A 23,525-nucleotide genomic window follows, 5' to 3' on the forward strand; every position below is an offset into this window, starting at 1 on the left:
ATTCCTTCTCTCCAGAGATGCTGCCCATTCCGCTGAGTTACTCCAGCATCTTGTGCCTTCCTTCAACACAGACATTGTGGGCTAAAGGGCCTCTTCCTGTGCTATACGGTTCTAAAGTTGTTTTGCACTGTTATGAAAGCAATTTTAAAATGTTAACTGTGACTCGGTTATTAGAACTCTTGCCTTTCTTGAGCTTAGAAATATTCAGAGGCCATATCCTCAGAATAAAAGGACGTTCCTTTAGAAAGGAGATTAGGTGGGATTTCTTTAGCCGGAGGGTGGTAAATCTATGGCATTCATTGCCTCAGGTGGCTGTGGAGGCCAAGTCATTAAGTCTTTTTACGGTGCAGATTGACAGATTCTTGATTAGTAAAGGGCCTGTTCCACTACGGCAACCTAATTTGCGAGTTTAGAAGAGTTTGCGCTCGCCACAAACTCGCAGCATGGTCGACACGTGGTCCTAGGAGGTCATACGTTGAAAAAATATCCGTGAGTAAAAATTGATCGGCATGGTTCTTTTGAACTCGGATGAAAAGACCACATAGGATTATATTATGAAGAAGACCAGGTGGACCTTTGATGTCCTGGGCAATATTTATCTTTCAAGCTCGCTTGACATTGGTGTTCATGGGAACTTGTTGTGTGCAAATAACATGTCACATTTCCTCTTACAGCAGCCTCTACACTGGTTGCAGGGCACTTGGCGAGATTCTGAAAGAGATGTGAAACACTTTATTTCTGGAAGGGAAAATAGATGTCACATACACTCCGTTGATAATGCTGAAATAGCCAAGTATGAAACAGAAAGAGAGCAAAGAGTCTTATTCACATTGAGAAGAGAAAGGGGGGTCTCAAGCCAGAGGAACATCTTGCATTCACAATGTATTTAACTTGGAGTATATTTTCAGTCAGTAAGAATTTACCCCAAACAATGCTGGCATTGGAGCTTTTTGTTGCACAGATTTTAGCCTTTATTTTAGGATGTAAAATAGTGTGGTCTCCTCTCCAGCTTCTCTCCAGCTTCTTAAATCCTAGTCCATGCGTGCAAATTGATGGTTGCATGAGCCTGAATTAACAGCCTTTGTGCCACAGATTAAAACAGCTTTAGATCGACAGGCTTTAGCTCAAAGGAATTCATTTAATTTTCCCAGATCAAAGCTTATCCATTTTGTTTATGATTCTTGTAGAATTTTAAATGTAGTTCTTCAAAGCAAGTGTTTCAGAGCTTTCAAGAGGATTATTTTGGAGGGTCATGTTTTTATGATGATAGTGTGCATCATTTGCACAGTTTCCAAATAGCTGTAGTTTTTGTATTTCTATATCTATAACTTGAGTCATTGAAGGAAACGTTCTCTAAAATTTTCCGTTCCAATATCACTCTCTTTATTTGCAATAAGAACTTGCTCCACCTGCTTAAAGGGAAATAAAGATGGTCATTAAATGCTGGCTTTGCCAATATCTGTCATGAATAAAGTGTTCGTGAGCTAAGGAAAATATGCTCTTGTAAATTGTACGTTTTGGAAACTTTCATTTTGTTGGATAAAGATGTGGGCTGTTTTCTGTGGCGAGAAGTGGATAAAACCTGACTCATAACTGTGCACTGGTAATAAGTATTGCAAATATAGGTTCTCAATTTAAACCACACCAAAGGAAGAATTATTTGAATAGAAGCAGTTTCATTCCCAACTGAAAGGATGGGGAAGGGGAAAAAATGCATTCAAGTACCTCAGTCCTGAGTCTTGGCCAATCCAAAGAGTTGAGGTGGAAGTATCAGGCACTGGTTACCAAAGAAGTACAGGCAAAAGCAATCCAATTTATATATTCATTTAAAACAACACAACCCAGGAAATGATATGAACCTTGTTGCAATAAATTGTCATCAATAATCACATCATTCAAATTAAATTTGGTTCTAACCAAAAATTTAGCCAAAATGCATTTACTTTTAAAACAACAGAACACACCCCAGCGGTATGAACATTGACTTCTCTAAATTCAAGTCTCCCTTGCTTTCCTTCTCTCTCCATCCCCTCCCCCTTCCCAGTTCTCCTGCCAGTCTTACTGTCTCCGACTACATTTTATCTCTGTACCGCCCACTCCCCTGACATCAGTCTGAAGAAGGATCTCGACCCGAAACGTCACCCATTCCTTCTCTCCAGAGATGCTACCTGTCCCGCTGAGTTACTCCAGCATTTTGTGTCTATCTTCGATTTAAACCAGCATCTGCAGTCCTTCCCTACACAGAACACACCTTTTATGTTGCTAAGCAGATTTCAAACACAATTCAGATGCCTTTTATCTTTGCACATTGTGTCGCTGAATTTATGGGATAAATCTCATGATCAATTGATCTCCATTCTACTTATTTTTTCTTGTTCGTTCCTAAACAAGACCAAGTACAGTTGCAACTGATCTCCATGGACATTTGCAGAGGCGAAACCACTTCAGTGCATCGGTATGCACAGATCCATTTTCATTGCAGCTGATGGCGAGGAGGAGATAGGGAAATGCTTTCAAAATTAGCCCGATTCCACACAAACATTTGTTTCATTTTAAGACCGAAAATCAGAAGTTTGGGGGGTACTTGATGAATTTTTGACTGCATACTTCAGAGGTAAAGCATAACGTTTTAGCAATGACTGGGCTGACTGTTAAACTCATAAGGTCTATTTGTGGTGCAACATTTTGGGCCTGTGAAATGAAAACAGTAAAAGCTGGAAAAACGCAGCAGGTTAGGCAGAAAATTAAAAAATTGAAACTGGTTCAGGTCAAGTACCCTCCTCAAAACCGAGGTTAAGCTTTGGCAATGAATAAGTTTGTCTTTTTAAAGTAAAACGCTTGACACATTTTACCCCACTTGGGACTCTTGAGCGATTCCCAAGGCCTTGACAGGTAACTATTGATGATCAGTTCTTGGTTCTTGGTTCTTGGGTCCTCCAAAATATTCCAACTGGAATTTAAACTGGAGGTGGTGAAGGGAGGGATTAAGCCAGAAAGGGTATAAAGAACACAACACACTATAGAATTTGACATAAAACATCCCCACACAGCAGAATCAAAGTTCCCCACTGTGTGGGAAGGCATCAAAGTCAGTCTCTTCCTCCACTGTTACTTGTGGTCAGGGCCTCCCCAAGCCCTCCGCAGTTGCAGCTACGGGTGGCCCGATGTCCAGGACCGCTCACTGGGGTGATACAAGTCCGACGTCGGGGCTGCGGGACGTCCTCAGCGGCGTGGACACCAGAGTCGGCCCCCTCCTACCGGAGTCGGCGGCTCCCAAAGTCCGCAGGCCGCGCCGGGTGGAGACTGCTGCTGTAGACCCTCTGCAAGGCACCCCAGGACTCCGCGATGTTGTTCAGTGCCGCCCGCGTTGGAAGCTCTCCACCCCAGAGTTCCACGATGTTGGAGCAGCGGCCCAACGCTCCGGAGCTCCAAACGGCGACCCAGGTAGGCATCGCCCGCTCCGCGGTGACTCCAGCGCTGTGCCGCCGCTGTAGCAGCCTTGGTCCGGTACTCGGTCCCCGGCAGGAAAGGCCGCTCCGATCCAGCTGGTAGGCCGCGAAGTGGGGGGCGAGGACGCGACTCGGAGAAATAGTCGCGTCCCCGCCAGGAAGAGACTGGGAAACAGTTTCCCCCTTACCCTGCCCCCCTCCCCCACATAGAAAAGTTAAAGTTTCCCCCAATACAAAACTTTAGTCTAACTAAAAAATTTTAAAAAGATTGAAATACAGACTGGCTGTAGGTAGAGGCTGCTGCAGTGCAGCGACCCCTCCGACCCACGTTGCTCAGTAACCTGCTCCAACTCTGCAAACTCTCTCAGTAGCTCCACGGGATGAACCTGAGGAAGATGCTGGTGAGGCACTGGATCTCGGGTGAGCTGTCCTTAGGAAGGATGGCCTGATTATTTCAATTATGTAGATGATGCTAAACACCCAAGTTTCATTGATTTGGCCGTATGGAGCTTGATATACAAATGAATCTGAACTCTTTTCTACACATTTGGATTTTTTTTTAAGCGAAACTGCAGTGCCATTGTTCACTATTGGTTTTATGTGGGCCATTAATTTTAGCTAACCAGAGCAAATGATATTGTAAAGGTGACAATGACTCTGAAGATAAATGATTGAAATGGGAGCTGGGGCTCACTGCGTGCTCAACTGTGTCTGAAGTAACTTTCACAACTTCTCACTTTCACGAGGGTGAGACTGCTTATGGGTAAATGGGCATCTAGTAAGCGTGAGGCTTTTAAACGTGAGGTGGCGTGTGTTCAGGTTAAGCATGTTCCTGTTGGAGTGAAGGCAAAGGCTGGCAGAAGTAAGGAATGCTGGATGGCAGAAGATATTGATGCTCTGGTCACGAAAAAGAAGACATATTTCACATAGGCAGCTGAGATCAATATAGAGGAAGAATATGGAGGTTGTTGGAGTGCTCTTGAGAGGGAAGTGGGTTAAAGGGGGAATGAGAAATCTTTGCTAGATATGGAGAAAGATAATCCAAAGAGATTCTGCAAGTAGATCAAGGGATAAAGTAACTCGGGAGGGAATAGGCTTCATAAAAAGCAAAAAGGTTGTCTACATGTGAAGGCACTGGAGATGGACCTGAATATTTCCCATCTTTACTTACCCTGGAGTAAGACATGGTTGCTAGGTAACTCGAAGAACTTAACAGTGATGTCTTGAAGAGAGTCCACATTGGGATGTCACAGTGGCGCAGCACTAGAGTTGTTGCCTTACTGCGCTTGCAGCGCCGGAGACCTGGGATCAATCCCGACTGCGGGTGCTGTCTGTATGGAGTTTGCACGTTCTCCCCGTGACCTGCATGGGTTTTCTCCAAGTTCTTCGGTTTCCTCCCACAATCCAAAGACGTACAGGTTTGTAGGTTAATTGGCTTGGTATAAGTGTAAAATTGTCCCCAGTGCATGTAGGATAGTGTTAATGTGCGGGGATCGCTGGGTGGCGTGGATTCAGTGGGTCAAAGGGCCTGTTTCTGTGCTGTATCTCTAAACTAAACTACAGACAAGGAGATGCTACAGGAGCTTAACATGCATTAAGGCAGATAAATCCCAGGACCTAATCAAGTATATCCAAGGATATTGTGGGAAGCTGGGGAAGAAATAGTGGGGTCACGGAGAGATATTTATATCATGAATGAGATGCTGGAAAATGGAAAGATGGCTCATAATGTGCCTTTATTTAAGAAAGGCTGCAAGGACATACATGGGAACTATGGACTGATGCACTTTGCATCTCTTGTGAGTACGATACTGGAGTGGATTCTGAAAGTCAAGATCTTCAGCATTTGGAAAGGCAAGGACTAATTAAAGATAGGTAACACAGTTTTGAGTGCAGGAACTCATGTCTCACTAATTTAATTGTGTATTTTGAAGGGTGATCAAGAACAATGATGAAGGTGGAATGATAGACTTTGTTTACATGGTCGTTAGTAAGGCCTTTGACAATGTGCCACATGACAGGCTGGTCTGGAAGGTTAGGTTACATTGGCTCCAGGGCTAGATGGGTGTACTGCTGTTTATTTCGTACATTAACAATTTTGATGTAAATATAGGTGGCATGTTTAATAAGTTTGAAGATGACACTAAAATTGATGGCATTGTGGGCAGTGAAGAAGATTATCTATGATCACAACAGGATCTTGATCAAATGGGCCAATGGGCCAAGCAATGGCAGATGGATTTTAATTTGGATAAATGCGAGATGTTACATTTGGTAGAACTGACCCGACCTGGACTTGCATTGTAAATGAGTATTACTATAGTACAGAGATCTATGGGTGCTGGTAGATTGTTTCATGAAGGTGGTGACACAGGTTCATAAGGTCATAAGAAATATGATTCGGCCCATCAATTCTACTCCGCCATTCAATCATGGCTGATATATCTCTCCCTCCTAACCCCATTCTCCTGCCTTCTCCCCATAACCTCTGATACAATGGCATGCTTGCCTTCAGTCAGTGAAGGCATTTGGCATGCTCTCCTTCACTAGTCAAGTTATTGAATACAGGAGGTGGGACGCTTTGTTTCAACTGTACAAGACATTGGTAGGTTACGCTCAGAGTATTGTGTACAGTTCTGGATGTTTTACTGTAGGAAGGACAGTATTAAACTGGAGGGAGAGAGTCACAAGGACGTTACTTGATCTGGAGGATTTGAGTTATATGAAGAGGCTAGATGGGCTTGGACGTTTTCCCCAGGATCATGGGAGGCTAAGGGGTGATCTTATAGAGGACATGGAATGAGCTGTCAGAGGAAGTGCAGAAGACTGGTTCAATTATGACATATCAAAGGTACTTTGATAGGCACATGAACGGGGAAAGGTTTGAAGGAATTACATAGAGGCAAGTAGACTGTTTCAGTTAGGCAACTCTTGTCAGCATGGGCAAATTGGGTCAGCATGGTGGTTTCCATGCTGTGTAGCTCTATCATTCTATGACTAAGGACCAGAAAATTAATTTCAGATTAAAATGTCATATGCTTGGGCTAACAAAAAAAATGAAGGGGGTTTAAAGGGCAAATAATGAATGGCTTTTGGAATAAAGCAGCTCTGCCCATGTAATATCACTGTCTCCTTTAGGTAGTGTTGTGTAGCAAAACAGAATGCCTTTCAGAATCCTGGGATGATGAATTGAGAATCGATTACGAATTTATTTCTAGAAAAGTAGACTGTGGGCTCTCATCATGTAGTATTAATTATATTAATATCATCATCTGTTGTTAAGTGGTAATGAAACTGCAGATGATGGAAATCTGAAATAAAAACAGGAAATGCTGACATCACTCAGCAGTTTGGGTGAGTCATTGGAAAAAGAAACAGTTAAATGTTTCAGCCCCGTGGCCATTAGTCAGAACTGAGAAAGTGAGAACAAGTTAATTTCCATTAGCAGAAGAGGTGTGTAGAATAGAGAAGGTGGAGTTCCAATGGAATTTCTCAGGGTTGAGAGCATTACTCCATATGTTGCGTATGGAGTTATTGTTGCCAGTATTTTCTGTTTTTAAGTGGTGTTGATTAAGAAATACATATTGGTCAATGCCACTGTTTTAACTCCCCTGGTGACCTTCAGAGATCAGTGGACCTTTTGTGTACACTTGAGAAGGGAAACTTGACCATAATTGAACAAAAGCAGCTTAAGCAACATTCCCTCGGCATAACACTGAACAGTCGAGCTAATTTTTCACCTCAAGGGTCTGAATTTGGACTAGAACCCATAATCTGCTAACATCTGAACTATGCTTGCAATGAAGTTGAGAACAAATAATTAAAGATCTGAATAGGTTAAGTGTGGGTGTAACTGTGGGAGGTAGATTTAATTTGCATAACTATGAAAATATAAATTTTGAGCGAAAACAAGGGTAGATCTGAATATTATTTCAATGATGAAAAGCTGAAACTGTTTAACAGAGATAAGGGTCCATGTGCACACAATACAAAAATGTAGAAGTCAGATTAACCATAGCATCTGACATTTTAAACTGAATGTTAGTCCTTGCATTTAGAAAGCTAGAATATAGGTTGTGTTCCCCTGAATACAGCGTGTTGTTTCAATAACTACATCTTAATAACAGATACATTCACCTTAGAAGAAATAAAAGCGCACCAGATCATTACCAGGGGTCCAACAGATGAGGGAGGATTACATTAACCAGGCTCTGAGAATGCATCCTGTACCTCAAATTTAACTCTGGAATCCAGAAAATGTCCTCTCCCACTAAGTAATGAATAGTTATATTGATTTAATTTAATTGATTTAATATATTGATTAATAATTCTTTTGAAACCATAGGCACAAAGAAAAAAAATGGAGAATAACGAGTATTCCTGAAACTAATTCTGGATAGGTTAAAGCCATTACATGAAAACCAATTAGGTTTTTAAAGGATAACAATAGACATTTTGAATGGGTGACATTTAGTGGTTTTTCGAATCTCAAATAGACAGTCAGATCCTGTTCCACTACCAGGGAGCATAGCTTTAAAGTGAATGGGACAAATGTTCAAGGAGATGTGCAGGGCTTTTCTTTTCCAGAGGGTGGTGTGTGTGCCTGCAATGCTTTGCCAGGGATCATGGTGGTGGCAGATATGATAGTGACATTGAAGAGACATTTGGATAGGCACATGTATATGCAGGGAATGGAGGGATATGTATTATGTACAGGCAGATAAACGTTGATCTTGGCATCATGCTCAGCATAGACATTGTGGGCTGAAGGGCGTGTTCCTGTGCTGTACTATGTTCTAAGTTTACACCAAAGGAACCTTTCCAGGCCAGTGCACGTTGAATGCATAGGCTGATGAGGAATATTCAGCAGAAGATGCAGTCCAATGTTAATTAAGTAGCTGGGAAGAATAATAGCTATAAAGAGAAGCATGCAAACCTGACACTCTTACCACATGAGCTGAATTTGCTAAGAGGAGACCTGAGTATTTATTGATTTTAAAGAGCTAATTAGAATGAATAAGGAGCATTGTTTACATCGAGCAATAAATGATAAAGGGCAAATGTTTAAAATTTGCTGAAAATAGAAAAATAAGAAAGGTTAAAAGCAAAAAACACATTCACATAAAATTCATTGCACTGAAGTGCATAACAAAAGTAGATCTAAGGCAAAGCGGGATAGAACAAAGTTTAAAATCCTTTACTGAAAGTTAATACAGTTCACTGGGACGCTATCTTGTTAATGGAATATTTACGACTGTTTTATTTAAAGAAGAATTTTAAGATTATGTGATGAGTTTAGATTAAGCAGGGATAGGAAAGAGCAGATAGAAGCAGACTAGGTGCACCAGATGCTACGGTGGAAGGAACAGAGAACTGGAGGAAGTGACAGCACTGCAAAGGCTATAGAAAAAAATGGAAGGATTTTAAGAAGATGATGAGATTTTCAAACGTGAGGGTGCGGAACCAGAAACCAGCATCAAATAGTAACTTTGGGATGAGAATGTTAGACTGTCTGAAAAATTATACAATGACAAGGTTTTGAATTATTTGAATTAGTGGAAAGTGTACAAAGATTTTGGCAGGACTTAAAGATATTGGCTTTAGTATTCCCCATCTTTAGTCGGATGAAGTTGTAGCATATCAGACAGAATGTTGAGCACTGCAGTAGGACAGGCTTCAGGAGGTAGAATTAGGCATCATTCGATATGCATGTACAAATTAACCATATCATTGGGGAAACGTGCTCTAGAGTTGCAAGCAAATAAAGAAAAATGAATAAGGGATCAAGTGGTGACGAAAAGGGGATAGGAAAAGAAGCACAATTTACATAATGTGAAACTTCTATAAGCTTTTAAAAAAATGAAGAATCATTGCAAAGGATGACTCAAAGGTTATTTTACATTACAATGGGGTTGTACATTAACAATGGCATTGTACTAATGCAGAACTTGTAAAGGACGTCAGCTTTGCTTCATTGATGAAATGACTGCAAGGTGTTATAATTGGTGGCACATTTCCTTCTCAACAGTCGTTCGTGTTTGTAGTTATGTTACCATCAACCTACCATAATCCACCGGGCATCAATGTTAACCTCACCTTCAGCTTAAAATAATTGAAAACTGAAGCATTTCACAAGTTGGTTGGTTGATTGAAATAAATTATATTTCAGAGTTTTATTTTACTTCAAGCCAAACATTTAGCACATTGTTCATTGGAAGATAACAGACACAAATACATTTCAGAAAGGGAATTTATTTGTCTGGCCCAATTACTCTAAGCTTAAAGGGCCTGTCCCACTGTACGAGCTAATTCAAGAGTTCTCCCGAGTTTCCCCTGATTCGAACTCGGAAAATTACGGTAATAGCCGCTCTTAGGTACTCGGGGCTCTCGTGGACATTTTTCAACATGTTGAAAAATCTTCACGAGCTTACCGCGTTTCCCGAGTACCTGCCGTTAGTGTTACGAGCTGCTAAGAGACGTCCCGAGCTCCGACGTACCCGCTACGTACATTATACTTGCTTACCACGAGTTTGATGTTTTTTTTAAACTCGGGAGAGCTCTTGAATTAGCTCGTACAGTGGGACAGACCCTTTATGACTTTTTCACTCAGTCTGCCACCACTCTCCCACCCTTGACCAGTGATTGCAGACTTAATGATCACCTGTAACGGAGCTTCCCCCAAGATCAACCAGCTACTCTCCAAAGATTGATTCTGTCCGCATGTGTCTCTGTACCAGGCCATGGCTCAAGGCTTCCCTGTTTCCTCTTGTGCTTATTCGTAACCCCAACCCTCACCCTCAGGCATTGGAGGCCATGATATTGCAGGTGGCATGCCAGCGACAGAAAATGATCAACATTTTCAGCACCAATGAATTGCTAGGCCTGCTCTACGTGTGTTGGATCATAAATTGAAATAGAAGGCAATCTAATGGGACTGGCATGAGGAATGACCATGCACGATTTACCTTTCCCGTGCCTTTTGTACAGTTGCTGAAATGCAAATACTCATCTGGAATCAGATTACCCGGGGAGGGCCATTGTCTAATTTGAGCATAGGGATGGAATAGTTATGGCTTTTTGCACGCTGTACGTAAATGCAGCATAGGTCTGGGAGCAAGGGCACAAGTTGGGCTAAGAGCATATGCTGGAGCATTGCAGTGTACGCAGTATCACGAGGGCATCATATTCACGTGGCCTGGCCCTTTACGGATTGAACAACGCTCGGGAAACTCCACCTACATTTTCCCCACTCCAGCACTAGAGAGTTGATGAACACAACATGCTGGAGTAACTCACCGAGTCAGGCAGCAAATCTGGAAAAAATTAATAGGTGACATTTTGGGTCGGAACCCTTCTTCAGAATGTTCTAAACAGTATGTTTGAGAACAGTCGTAAGAATATTTCCGATCCAAAACGTCACCTATCCCTTTTCTCCAGAGATGCTACCTAGCCCATTGAGTTACTCCAGCATTTTGTGTCTAACTTCAGTGTAAACCAGCATCTACAGCTCCTTACTACACAGAGTTGTCAGTTTGGGGTATTTATCAAACGTATTCAACAATGTGTGAAGATTGCTGGGAGCCTGTTGGAAAATTGATGCAACAGCTTGACCAAGTTGAATTATAAGATTGCACCACAGAAATAATATTTTTTTAAATTCAAACCAGGGGAAAGGTTGCACGCTTGCTGTTTAGCTTTAATATTCATAACGTCACAGAAAGCAGAAGCTGAAGAACTGGCTTTGATCTGCAAGCTATACCTATATTCCAGCAAGCCCCATGTTGTGTTACACACTGGGGAACTGTATCTGGTAGCTGTTTTGCTGACCTGGAGAGTTCTTTCAGTTGAGGCCTTTTTTCAAGAGGTATTCTTGGGGTTTAACAGCTGCACGATTGATCGAGGGGAAAAAATAGGATTAATTTACGATTGGTGCACCCTTGGTAAGTTTCATTCAGTTTAGATAAGGAGTGCAAATGCAGGAATCTGAGTCCAGCAGTCATCAAACATAGACTTTTGGTTCTGGGCTCAAATTTTACATCATATCCTCATTGTTAAAAAAAATCATAGGGCTAAATCCAGGTCTTCACTTTAGTTAAGTAGTTTGGGAGCGTTCGAAATTTTGGGGTATAAGATGCTATTACCAGAACATACAATTGTTCTTGACCATTTATTCCATGACTAAGAAGTGAAATATAACTAAGAATCAAATTGATACAGCAGGACACTTAACTTGCTCATTCTTCCAATGGTGCAGTCAACCAATTTTAACAATTTCCACACGTAAAATAGGAAAACCGGAAATTGTCCAGCTTTCTCGTAGAGTTAGCTGGCAGTCTAAATCTGGTAGCACAGCTGGAGAGGATGTCAAATGGAAGTCATATGAACGCTGGCAGCAAGCTGGCATGCTATTGTGGAGTCAGGAGAAGCAAATAAACCTTGCAAATGATTTTGGATTTTTTTTGTTGATCAGCTTCCCTTTAAGGTCATTGTAGGTTACTTTGTCGTTTAACGCTGACACAGTGGAACAGAACAGGCCATGTGCCGAGCTACACCTTGCAAATGTGAAAAAGTGCATGACATACATTATTTGCATTTCAAGATAGGACAGGAGGATCATAACAAGGAGGATTCATAACAAGAGGATTTCAGTATAGGAGTAGAGAGGTTCTTCTGCAGTTGTATAGGGCCCTAGTAAGACCACATCTGGAGTATTGTGTACAGTTTTGGTCTCCTAATTTGAGGAAGGACATCCTTGTGATTGAGGCAGTGCAGCGTAGATTCACGAGATTGATCCCTGGGATGGCGGGACTGTCATATGAAGAAAGATTGAAAAGACTAGGCTTGTATTCACTGGAGTTTAGAAGGATGAGGGGCGATCTTACAGAAACATATAAAATTATAAAAGAACTGGACAGGCTAGATGCAGGGAAAAAGTTCTCAATGTTGGGCGAGTTCAGAACCAGGGGGCCACAGTCTTAGAATAAAAGGGAGGCCATTTAGGACTGAGGTGAGAAAAAACTTTTTCACCCAGTTGTTAATTTGTGGAATTCCCTGCCACAGAGGGCAGTGGAGGACAAATCACTGGATGGATTTAAGAGAGTTAGATAGAGCTCTAGGGGCTAGTGGAATCAAGTGATATGGGGAGAAGGCAGGCACGGGTTATTGATTAATAATAATAATAATAATAATTTGTTTATAGGGACAGTGCATATTAATGAACATTTGCATGTAAATATGCGAGATTGTAGCCAATCAGTAGCTAATTTCCGTCTCTAGTCCCAGGCAAAGGTAGGTGAAGTGTCTTGCCCAAGGACACAACGACAGTACACACTCCAAGCAGGATTCGAACCGGCCACCTTCAGGTTGCCAGCCGAACACTTAGCCCATTGCTAAGTTTGGGGACGATCAGCCATGATCACAATGAATGGCGGTGCTGGCTCGAAGGACCAAATGGCCTCCTCCTGCACTTATTTTATATGTTTCTATGATTGTCCAGTGACCCATCTTAAAAGCCTTTCTCATGATGGCATCGGCCAGACTGCAAGAATAAACAGTGGTGGTGAAGGGGAGGGGTTTGGCAGTGCTTGTCGACAGCGATTTGAAGTGCCCTGTTTCATTACCATTTTCAAGGTGATGCTGCTCTTTTTAACACTGGAGTTAGCATCTTTATTTTCCCCATCCACTTGAAGCATCAGGGCCAACAGGGATTAATTGTGAAATGCTAAAACTAAAAAAAAAAGTCAATTACCAGTGCAATGCGTTTTGAAAAAGAAACCCATATGAAAACATTGGGGAAATAATTGTACCTTAATAAGGAAACATCTATTTGTAGTTGGTTAAATGTTTCTGCAGTGAAGGTTAAGGGTTGCCAGGAGAGAACAGGGCAGTGTGATTAATCCTGAACCACTATGACAATTGGCAAAGAGTGGTATATGGAACGGTCTCCTTCTCTTCTGCATGGCCTGTGACCCAGGCATGGTATTGCAACAGAAGAACTAGTCAGTTTATTTGACATTTGCCTTATAGTAAAACAAAAATCATGCACTTCATGCCTTTTTTGGGGGAAATGTGAATTGTTAGGCCGGATCTTGTTGGGAAATGCCAGTGGTGTAAAGCTAACATTTAACATGCGGCACAGTGGTGCAGCAGATAGTGCTGCTGACTCACAGCACCGGGAACCCTGGTTTGATTCTGACCTTGGGTATTGTCCGTGTGAAGTTTCATGTCCTCCATATGATAGACAATAGACAATAGGTGTAGGAGTAGGCCGTTCGACCCTTCGAGCCAGCACCACCATTCAATGTGATCATGGCTGATCAGCCCCAATCAGTACCCCGTTCCTGTCTTCTCCCCATATCCCCTGAGTCAGCTATCTTTAAGAGCCCTATCTAGCTCTCTCTTTAAAGTATCCAGAGAACCATGATCTTATGTTGCCCCTGGGTGTGCCAGTTTCCTCCCACACCCCAAAGACATGCTGGTAGCTTAATTGGCTATTGTGTATAATCCCATAATGTGATGGGTGGTAGGAAAATCCAAGTGGTATTGATGCTCATGTGAAAGCAAATAGGTTAACAGGGAAATAAATTGGGGGAAAAGGTTAGAGGCAGCATAGTGGCAAAACGGAAAGTTGCTGCCTTACAGCCCTGGAGACCCGGTTTCGATCCTGGCTTTAGTACTGTCTGTACGGAGTTTGTACGTTCTCCCCAGGTTTCCTCCGGGTGCTACGGTTTCCTCCCACACTCCAAAGAGGTACAGGTTTGTAGGTTAATTGTCCTCTGTAGATTGGAAATTGTCCCAAGTGTGTAGGATAGTGCTAGTGTACCGAGCGATCGCTGGTCGGTATGGACTCAGTGGGCTGAAAAGCTTGTTTGCACACTATCTCAATATTTAAAAAAATCCCGAACTTACTGGCTGAGCTGCAGTGGTGATTTGTCAGTCGTTGTTTTGCTGCTGCTTTTTCCGTGGAATCCATCAACTGGGGTGGATGAGTGGCATAGCAGATAGAGCTGTGCTTCACATTTTCAGCAATGCATTTTCACTCCCGATCTCCAATGCTGACTGCGTGGAATTTGCAATTCACACTGTGATGACATATGTGCTTCATCTGGATGCTCCAGTTTCCCCTGATAATCTTATTTGTCTGCTTAAATTGCCAATAATGTGAAAAATCGAGGGGAATAAATGTAAATGAATATTTGATGGTCAGCACAGCACTGTGCAATCAAGGAAGGTACTGCAGATGCTGGTTTATACTGAAGATAAACACAAAATGCTGGAGCAAATTAGCGGGTCAAGCAGCATCTCTGGAGAAAAGGACTAGGTGGCATTTCGGGTCAGAACCCTTCTTCAGACCGGAGGTTCCAACATTTTCTGTCCAACTTCTGTGTAGTGAAGGGTCTACTTCTGTACTATATAACTGGGTGACTGGATTCCATGGTGTCAACACCAGCTGATCTGCCTAGAGATGGGAGCTGATCATAAGCACATTTATTTGAATGGAAGATTTATCATTAGGAAAGTAAAATTTCTTTAATTATCCTTACTTTTAACATTTTCTGTTTCTGGGTGATGATATAGTTTTAGGAATTGTATTAAGTTTTTTGGGTTGTTTACTTGAGTTTAATGGATCTTGAAGGCTTCAATTACAGGGACGAAAACAAGTATTCAACAAACTCGGTAGCTTTGACATGCACAGGGACGTGGGTTTTGTGAGCCAGGCTTGTTCAGGACCTCCTTGTGTCACGCAAGCCTCTGGCACAGTGCAGGCCCTTGCCATTCAAACATTAAACACTTTGCCAGCCTGCGAGGTTCAAATTAGTTAAGAGTTTAGTTTAGTTTAGAGTTACAGAGCGGAAATAGGCATTTTGGCCCACCGAGCCCGCAGCAACCAGCGATCCTCGCACGCTAATGCCCCTGTCCCACTTAGGAAACCTGAACGAAAACCTCTGGAGACTTTGCGCCCCACCCAAGGTTTCCGTGCGGTTCCCGGAGGTTGCAGGTGGTTGCCAGAGGCTGCAGGTAGTGGAAGCAGGTAGGGAAACTGACAAAAGAACCTCCGGGAACTGCACAGAAACCTTGGGTGGGGCGCAAAGTCTCCAGAGGTTTCCGTTCAGGTTTCCTAAGTGGGACAGGTGCATAACACTATCCTACACACTCTATGGACAGTTTACAAATTTTATCGAAGCCAATTGACCGACAAAGCTGTACGTCTTTGGAGTGTGGGAGGAAACCAGAGCTCCTGGAGAAAACCCATGCAGGTCACGGCAAGAACATACAAACTCCATACAGACAGTACCCGTGATCAGAAGTGAACCCAGGTCTCTGGTGCTGTAAGACAGTAACTAATTTTGGTTGCAGGCTCAGGCATGCTACTTCTGGCTAACTGTGTTCTAATTCTTTTGTTGTTCAAGGTGGACACAGCAGCTTCAAACAACACCACGAGAACCTCTGCGATCACTCCCTGCAGCTTCAGGAGTGCCCGGCTGCAGGGGGGGCCTCAGCAATTCCAACGCAGCTACCTCAGTCTATCCCCACCACCCCTGACATTGAAAATGCCGAGCTGACCCCCATCCTCCCCTTCCTGTTCCTCGGAAACGAGCAGGATGCTCAGGATATAGAGAAAATGCAGCAGATGAACATCGGCTACATCATTAACGTAACTACCCACCTGCCTCTGTATCATTATGAGAAAGGTATCTTCCATTATAAACGGCTACCTGCCACTGATAGCAACAAGCAGAATCTCAGGCAATACTTTGAAGAGGCCTTTGAATTTATCGGTAATGACTTCTTCATTCTCTTCTTTTCAACTAAATAAAATATATTATCTGTATATGTTGACAAAACAAAACAATTTTAATTTAAATGCATAATTCAATAAAGAGAATTGTTTGGCAGACTGAGCGAACAAGGTGGCAAGATAATGTGTAGGAAGGAAATGCAGATGCTAGTTTACACCAAAGATAGACACAAAAAGCTGGATAGAAAGATTAAACGAGAACTTACCATTTGAAGTTTGATCTTTATTTTATGAGAAGTTGAAGTGAGGGAATACGTGAAGAGCCCGCCAGCCCGCATGCGTGTCAATCTTCAGAGCAACTGTATGAAACCACAGACTAGTTGCTGAACTTAAGCTATAGAAAGATTAACGACCTTAGAACTACCAAATGATCTTTATGAGAAGTGGGGTTGGGAGTGGAGGGCACGTATTCCCTCACTTCAACTTCTCATAAAATAAAGATCAAACTTCAAATGGTAAGTTCTCGTTTAATCTTTCTATTTTATATCAAAGTCACGTGAGTGACTACGTGAAGCCTTCAAAGCTCTGTGGTTTCATGCAGTAACCCAATCTGTGTGTGAAACACTTAAACAGATAAACCATTAATAGTAGAAAAAACATGGGTTATTAGTACCATGATGCTAACTTACATACATGGCCATTGTTCTTAACCGGACCATAGTCCCAATTGACTTTGAGTTAGACAATAACTCATGCATCACTGTTCCGAATTCTATCTGCAAATATCCAGACATATTCAACCAAATTTTATAATTCCCTAACACGCACTATGTAAGCCTCTTGCTGTATGATGAAAGGGAACTATCCATTCTATTGGCTGCTAATGAGCCAAGAGCCATCTTTTGAGAGACTATTAACTAACAATAAAGAACGTATCTTTCATCTCATAGGTACCAGCAAGCTCAGTGTACCCGTATACCCCAAAACACTCCCAATCTCCGCTCTGGTGGGTATGCTGTCAACTTCAAATGTACGCAATCATGCCCATTTTGCTTATGAGATCATTCCCATAACAAGCTACCCTAATGTCAGTTATGACCCAGAGACCGAGCCAGAGAGTGAGTAAAGACTGTGTTCTTTGTGCTGAAATCAGTTGCTAAAAGCATAATCAACTTAAAAAATACTGCTCCCATTAGGAATATAGTAGAAGAATATTGGCATAATAAATTACTGATATACATTGCACACTACAATGAGTGTACACAAACAGCGTCAATTATGCTATCACATAAACACTTCTCTAAGCCCAAACTGAATGCAACACAAACCTCTGTTACTTCCGTTTAAAAGTAACTCACATATTTTGTTCACAACTTTCCATACAATCGTGCAGAACTAGCTGCCCGAAAAACAGGCTACCCCAGCCATCATCATGACTGTCAAAAGGAGCTGCTTCAGCCACCTTACCATGGCCTGAATGAATAGACACAGTGGTATTATTAAATTTCATGTTGCTTCATCCTTAATATCGTAAGAGGTATCTACTGATAAACCCCTACGTTTTATCAGCTGCAAATTTTGCATGTTATCTAAAACTCGATGACACAATGCCCTTTGATCTGAGTATGGCAGCATTAGCTTCCACCACTGGCTTTGTTATCAAAACACCAGATAATCTATGCCTCTTGTGTATAGATATGGCAAAGTATGCCTCTTCAAGATCGATTCTTTGAATCAGCTAAATTGCTGAAAGCCAATCATCCATCTTATCTGGGTAACTAAACACAATCCTAACCTGATTTGGCATGCTCCACGTTTCTGTAATCTTGAGAAATATCAGAAATATACCCCTCCTGTTCTTGGCCAGACTACTCATCCTCTGTGAGATGTCACTGATTGCACTTGGAACCACCGTTCCTCTATTGACCATACGGACGGAATTTTTTTGGCCTCTCTAGCCGCGGAAGATGCATTATCTAGTTATTCATACATTTCGCTAATATAATATAATCAGAACCTTATGACTAGAGCTGAAACACAGTATCCACTTGATGTGGGAATACGAGTTCCCTGTCAACTCTTGACTATTAGAGTCACCACGAATTCTCAGCGTTCTTCCTCAGAGTGGAATTTAACATAATGCAAGCCTGACCCAGGAATTGCTTCGCAGTCCTCTGACTGAAACCACCTGTCTGAGTCGCCAGTGTGCGCAACACAATCTGGAATACTGGTATTGAGAGCTAAATCCTAAAGATTATTATAAATACATTTTTGATTCACAAAATGAACCCGCAGGTCTGATAAAATTACTATATGCCAGATCGACTTCTGCTGGTAGCTACCTATCCCAGAGAAGATGGCAAAGATGTTTCCAATGAACTGGCAACTCCACTAACTGAGCAAAAATTTAAACATGTGTTGAGGGAGACTTCAGCTACTTCATTCTACTGAGCAGCCTGATAACCTGAATCACAAATGTTGAGGCAGTGCTTCCCTGGTCAATATGACCCATATGGTCAGCCAGTTCCATGATGGTCTACCCTGAACCAGGGTAACCAAGCTGTTCCTACTTGGAATTTACAGAGGTTACTATACAAGACACCGTGCCAATGTCTCTGCATCAACCTGATCTTATCCAGAGACAGTGAAAAACTACTAGATAGCTCATGCTGCCAGTAAACCCAAACCTGGGCCGACAGACTGCTCCATTTCGGAGTGTTACGGAGGTTAATAAAGAGACCTTACCTGCCAGCGTCTCTGAACCCAGGTCGATCTGCTAGTTGGAGCATCAGCTAGTGTGATGCTAGATAGCTGATGCCACTGGCCAACTCCTCTTGTAGTGGCTTGCCCGTCCCCGAGGGTACAGCAAATTTAGAGGCAAGAGCAGGCAGCTCTTCCTTATGCGACTATCGTACATCATGCATTAAAGCATGGGATTCAGGCACATACTTATGTTCGGAGTCAGCTCCATACTGATCTCCGACACTCCCCTTAACAGAGTGGGAGAAATACTGCAACCCTGAACCAGGCGTTGCCACAGGCGTATGATTCGAACTGCCTGTGCATGCCTCCGTAACACGGAGCATATTTTGTGCCACCATCTCCGACACTCTCTTCATCCGAGTGGGAGGAATATCGCAACCCTGAAGCAGGTGTTGCCATAGTCGTATGACTCGAACTGCCTGTGCATGCCTCTGTAACACGGAGCATATTTTGTGCCACCTTCTGAGTCATCAGATGTTCCAATTGAGACAAACGGCCAATCACATCTCCAAATCCGGCCGCCCTCTCAGCTACTCCGGGCCCGCTGTACTGCAGCAGCCCGCTGAAGACAAAATGAACTTACCTGCCAGAGCAGTTTCGAACTGCTCCGACTCCCGCACCATGCGTCGACGTATTGATGCGCATGCGAGCTGGCGGGCTCTTCACATAGTCACTCATGTGACCGATATAAAATAGATAATCAATAGGGAAAATAATTGTCACAATGTGGAATAAAAATAATAATAAACTTTATTTATCCAAACATTATCCAGACAACGGACAACATTACATAAAAATACATTGCATATAAAAACACCATAAAATACACATAAAATCTTAGCATATCAATTATAAAAGCATTATTATTTATATATATTTAAAAAAACACAATACGTGATTTAAAATCCAGAATAAAAAAGAATTATCAATATCCTACAACGAGACAGCGATACTAGCTTTGCATTAATAAATGCAAATAGAGTTGAAATTACAGATTGAAATGTATCATACAAGCTTCAAAATAAGGAAACTAATTTTATAAACAGCATAACCTTCCACAGCTGCCTTCCATAGAATTAATCTGTTGTTCGTATTAATTTGTCTTCCGATGGTGAAATTGCATTCTGATTACTTATGGTCACCACAGAAATTGGTGGAAGAGTAATTGTATTCCCTGCCTTGCCAGCCAACCAAGTCTTATATATTGTGTTTGCTTTGCTTTCAGAGGAAGCACACCAGTGTGGCAAGGGGCTGCTCATTCACTGTCAAGCTGGTGTCTCCCGTTCTGCTACGATTGTTATAGCCTATCTGATGAAGCACACACGGATGACCATGACCGACGCCTACAAGTTTGTTAAAGGAAAGAGACTGATTATCTCCCCGAACCTCAATTTCATGGGGCAATTGCTAGAGTTTGAAGAAGACTTAAACAATGGAGTCACTCCACGAATTCTGACACCAAAGCTGATCGGGGTGGAGACGGTTGTCTAATGTGACTTGGTCAACATTCAGGAGCTTTCTTTTAGACAGGAGATATTTATCTCGTCTTGATGCTTTGAGGCATCTTGTTGTATGCTGGAACTGAGAACCTAAAACAAAAAGACAGTACCATCATTGATGGGGGAATTATGGAGTTGGTGGTCTGTGCAGGTTCATAGACAGCAACAAACAACTGGAAATGAGGTGAAGAAAATTGTAATGGGGCTGCGGTCTGGAGATTTCCCAAGGAATGATCTTTCAACTCGTCTAAAGGTTACCAAAGCTGATTGGTCAGTAGTCACTGTGAGGGAACCCAACACATCACGTAGTTGCAATTTATTTCCACCGAGCTAATGAAGGAGGACATGTACCTGTAAAGTGAAACCTGATTATTTTGTGTGTTCAGGTCCTGTTGATGCTGGTTATATTTTTCTATAAGGGATAAAAACAATTACGGGAATTACATTAAAATGGTCTCCTTTATTACATGCCATTTGAGGCTCATTGTGCAATAATTGATTTGGGTGTGAAAAAAACAAAACAAATGGATTGAGGTGGGTGCATTTTCCTTATGTAAATATGCAGTTATAAGACAGTCGCGCACCTAGCAAAGCTGGGGAAGAAATCAATAAAAAGCAATTTTAGTTTTGATTTAAGTTCTGGTCACAGTGCCATATGTGCTGGTGCAATTTCTTAGATACCTATTGGATCAGAATATTAAGAAAACAATATTATTTAATATTTTTCACACAATCTCAGTGTGTTACTGTTGTAAGTGTATAATTTTCTTTATAAAAAAAAATTATGAATAACCACACTTTTTGTTTCCGTGTGTCAAATTTTCTTATTATGCAAAAACCTTTCACAGAAGTGATAGGGTCACATAATTGAGCTGTGTGGCCTGTGAAATAAGGGGGACAAGAACATAGTGAAAAACACAACTGCCCAGAAAATATTTTCCATTATGAATTGTGAATTAGGCTGCCGTGTGGTGTGTGTATAGACTACTTCTTTAATAATCAATTGTGCTCAAAACCTTTCTTGAGCATTGTTGTATTATTAATAGAGGCCTGGTCCCAGAGGAGAGGGGTGGCAAAAGAGTTCAGTATTACAATATGTGTAGAAAGGAACTGCAGATGCTGGTTTAAACCAAAGAGACACAAAAAGCTGGAGTAACTCAGCGGGACAGGCAGCATCTCTGGAGAGAAGGAATGGGTGACAATCCAATGGTTTCGACCCATCACCCATTCATTCTCTCCAGAGATGCTGCCTGTCCCGCTGAGTTACTCCAGCTTTTTGTGTCTATCTTCTGTTTTTCAATAACCCGGTCAGGTTTTGAATTGGGAAGTAGGCGTTGCTAGATGGTGAAATGTGTCAAGGTCATGATGAAGTGCAGGGGAGGATTACATCAATGATGATGCTTGCTGTTGAGCCAGTATTTGGTGATGGAGGGCCCAAAGACAACCCGTTAGCGCAGAGGGTGAGAAAGGTAGGAGCAAGAGGCCAGTATACAACTTTAAAAGGGACTGAAGTTGGTGGATCCAAGTGGCCAGCCAAGTTATGTTGAAGGCCTTGTGTATCATGAAGGTTGTGAGTATGAATAGCCGGTTCTCAATGAAAGCTAGGCTGGACAAATGAATTTGATGGAAGTAAGCACCAAACCATGTGTTGAATGCTGTGCCTGGATTGTCTCATGTATAAACTTGCCATAGCACTGAGAATCCAGAACTCAGATGACATTACATATGAAACACTCCATTTCATTGTGATCATTTCTATTAAATATAATCTGTTCATGTGACAATATAAACATAAAATACCAGAGTGATTACATTAGGCAATCCATTATTGGCAGTATGAATTTAAAATATTCCACATAAATATTGATGAGAGACACTGCCTTAATCGTTAAAAGATCCTTATGGGTCTGTCCCACTTAGGAGACTGCAGGAGACTATGCAGTCACCACATATTCGCGGGTGGTTGCCAGGGAGTCGTCTTCATGGTCTTGAGGAGTTCCCACGTTTGCGGCCTCATTATGGTGCCGTAGGTGAGAATTCTCATGCCGTAGGTTGGTTGCCAGGAGGTCCTTGTGGGTTGCCAGAAGGGCAAAGGTTCTCGTAGGTTCTTGTAGATTGTAGCCAGTGCTGACCGGTGAATTTAATTGGTTAAGCAGTAGTTTTCAGAACCAAGGATAACCGACCAGTAATGTTAAATGTCCGCCGAGCTTCACAGCCGTGTATCTCTGGCTTCTTAAAAGTTGTCTGGCTTCTTAAAAATTGTCTCCACTCCTTCTCCTTCCTTCTTCCCCCCTCCCTCTTTTAAAGAACTTACCGTATGCTGTGCTTTAGCCATCTTAATTACAGCACCAGCCTTCCTGTTCATCGCGGTGTGTGTCTGTATCACCTTAGCTTTGCACCATGTGAATTTCACTCAGACAGCGTTCCCCCCGCTTGCCCTGTCCCCCGCCTGCATAATGGGCTGGCGAAGGAAACGATGTATGTGTGCGTGTGTATTCCACTCTGACAGTCGCCGTTCCAGTTGCTGGTTTTTCAGGCGACTGCCAGCAACTTGACAGTCGCCGGCAGTCGCCTGACAAATCGCCTAAGTGGGACAGCCCATAAATTCCATTTATTTGTACCAAGTATTCTCAGCTGATCTAGCTGCCTCTATGTATTTTTAGCCCCCATTCTTTCTCTTTCCAGCTGTCAGTTCACTTATGTTTAAATGCATTTGAAAACAGCCATTCCCCAATCTTTTCTGCAAAGTGAAAAAATGAATATAATATTCAGTACTTTTTCAAATGTCGAATTAATATTTAACATTTTTATAGTCTCCCCTTTAATAACATTCTGAAGCAAATTTATAATCACCACCTGCTGTAAAATCTAATCTTATCAGGCATTTAATTATTTCTGTTACTTTCTGGAGTATACCCTCTGAGACCCGCAGAACTACACAATGTGGAGCAATATGATCCATTATTTACTGCACTGACCTTCTCTCCAAGCCCTTCCTTACCCAGAGAGTGCTTAGATTGTAGAACTTGCATCCTCAGGGAGCAGTTGATGTGAATAGTAGAGATGCATTATACA

At 42.1% G+C, this 23,525-nt stretch overlaps 1 protein-coding gene across 2 annotated transcripts in view; it reads left to right on the forward strand.

Annotated features, from left to right (window-relative positions):
- Positions 1-21,247, forward strand: part of dusp10 (dual specificity phosphatase 10) — a 39,612-nt gene extending 18,365 nt beyond the window's left edge. For both annotated transcript variants that reach the window (XM_033025287.1, XM_033025288.1), the window contains exons 3-4: positions 15,860-16,228; positions 20,177-21,247. In XM_033025287.1, the coding sequence (XP_032881178.1) occupies positions 15,860-16,228; positions 20,177-20,442 (635 nt within the window). In that variant the 3' untranslated portion in view covers positions 20,443-21,247. The remainder of the gene's footprint in view (positions 1-15,859; positions 16,229-20,176) is intronic.
- The last annotated feature ends 2,278 nt before the right edge of the window (positions 21,248-23,525 follow it).

This window comes from Amblyraja radiata, chromosome 8 (assembly GCF_010909765.2).
Source record: "Amblyraja radiata isolate CabotCenter1 chromosome 8, sAmbRad1.1.pri, whole genome shotgun sequence".
Lineage (NCBI taxonomy): Eukaryota > Metazoa > Chordata > Chondrichthyes > Rajiformes > Rajidae > Amblyraja > Amblyraja radiata.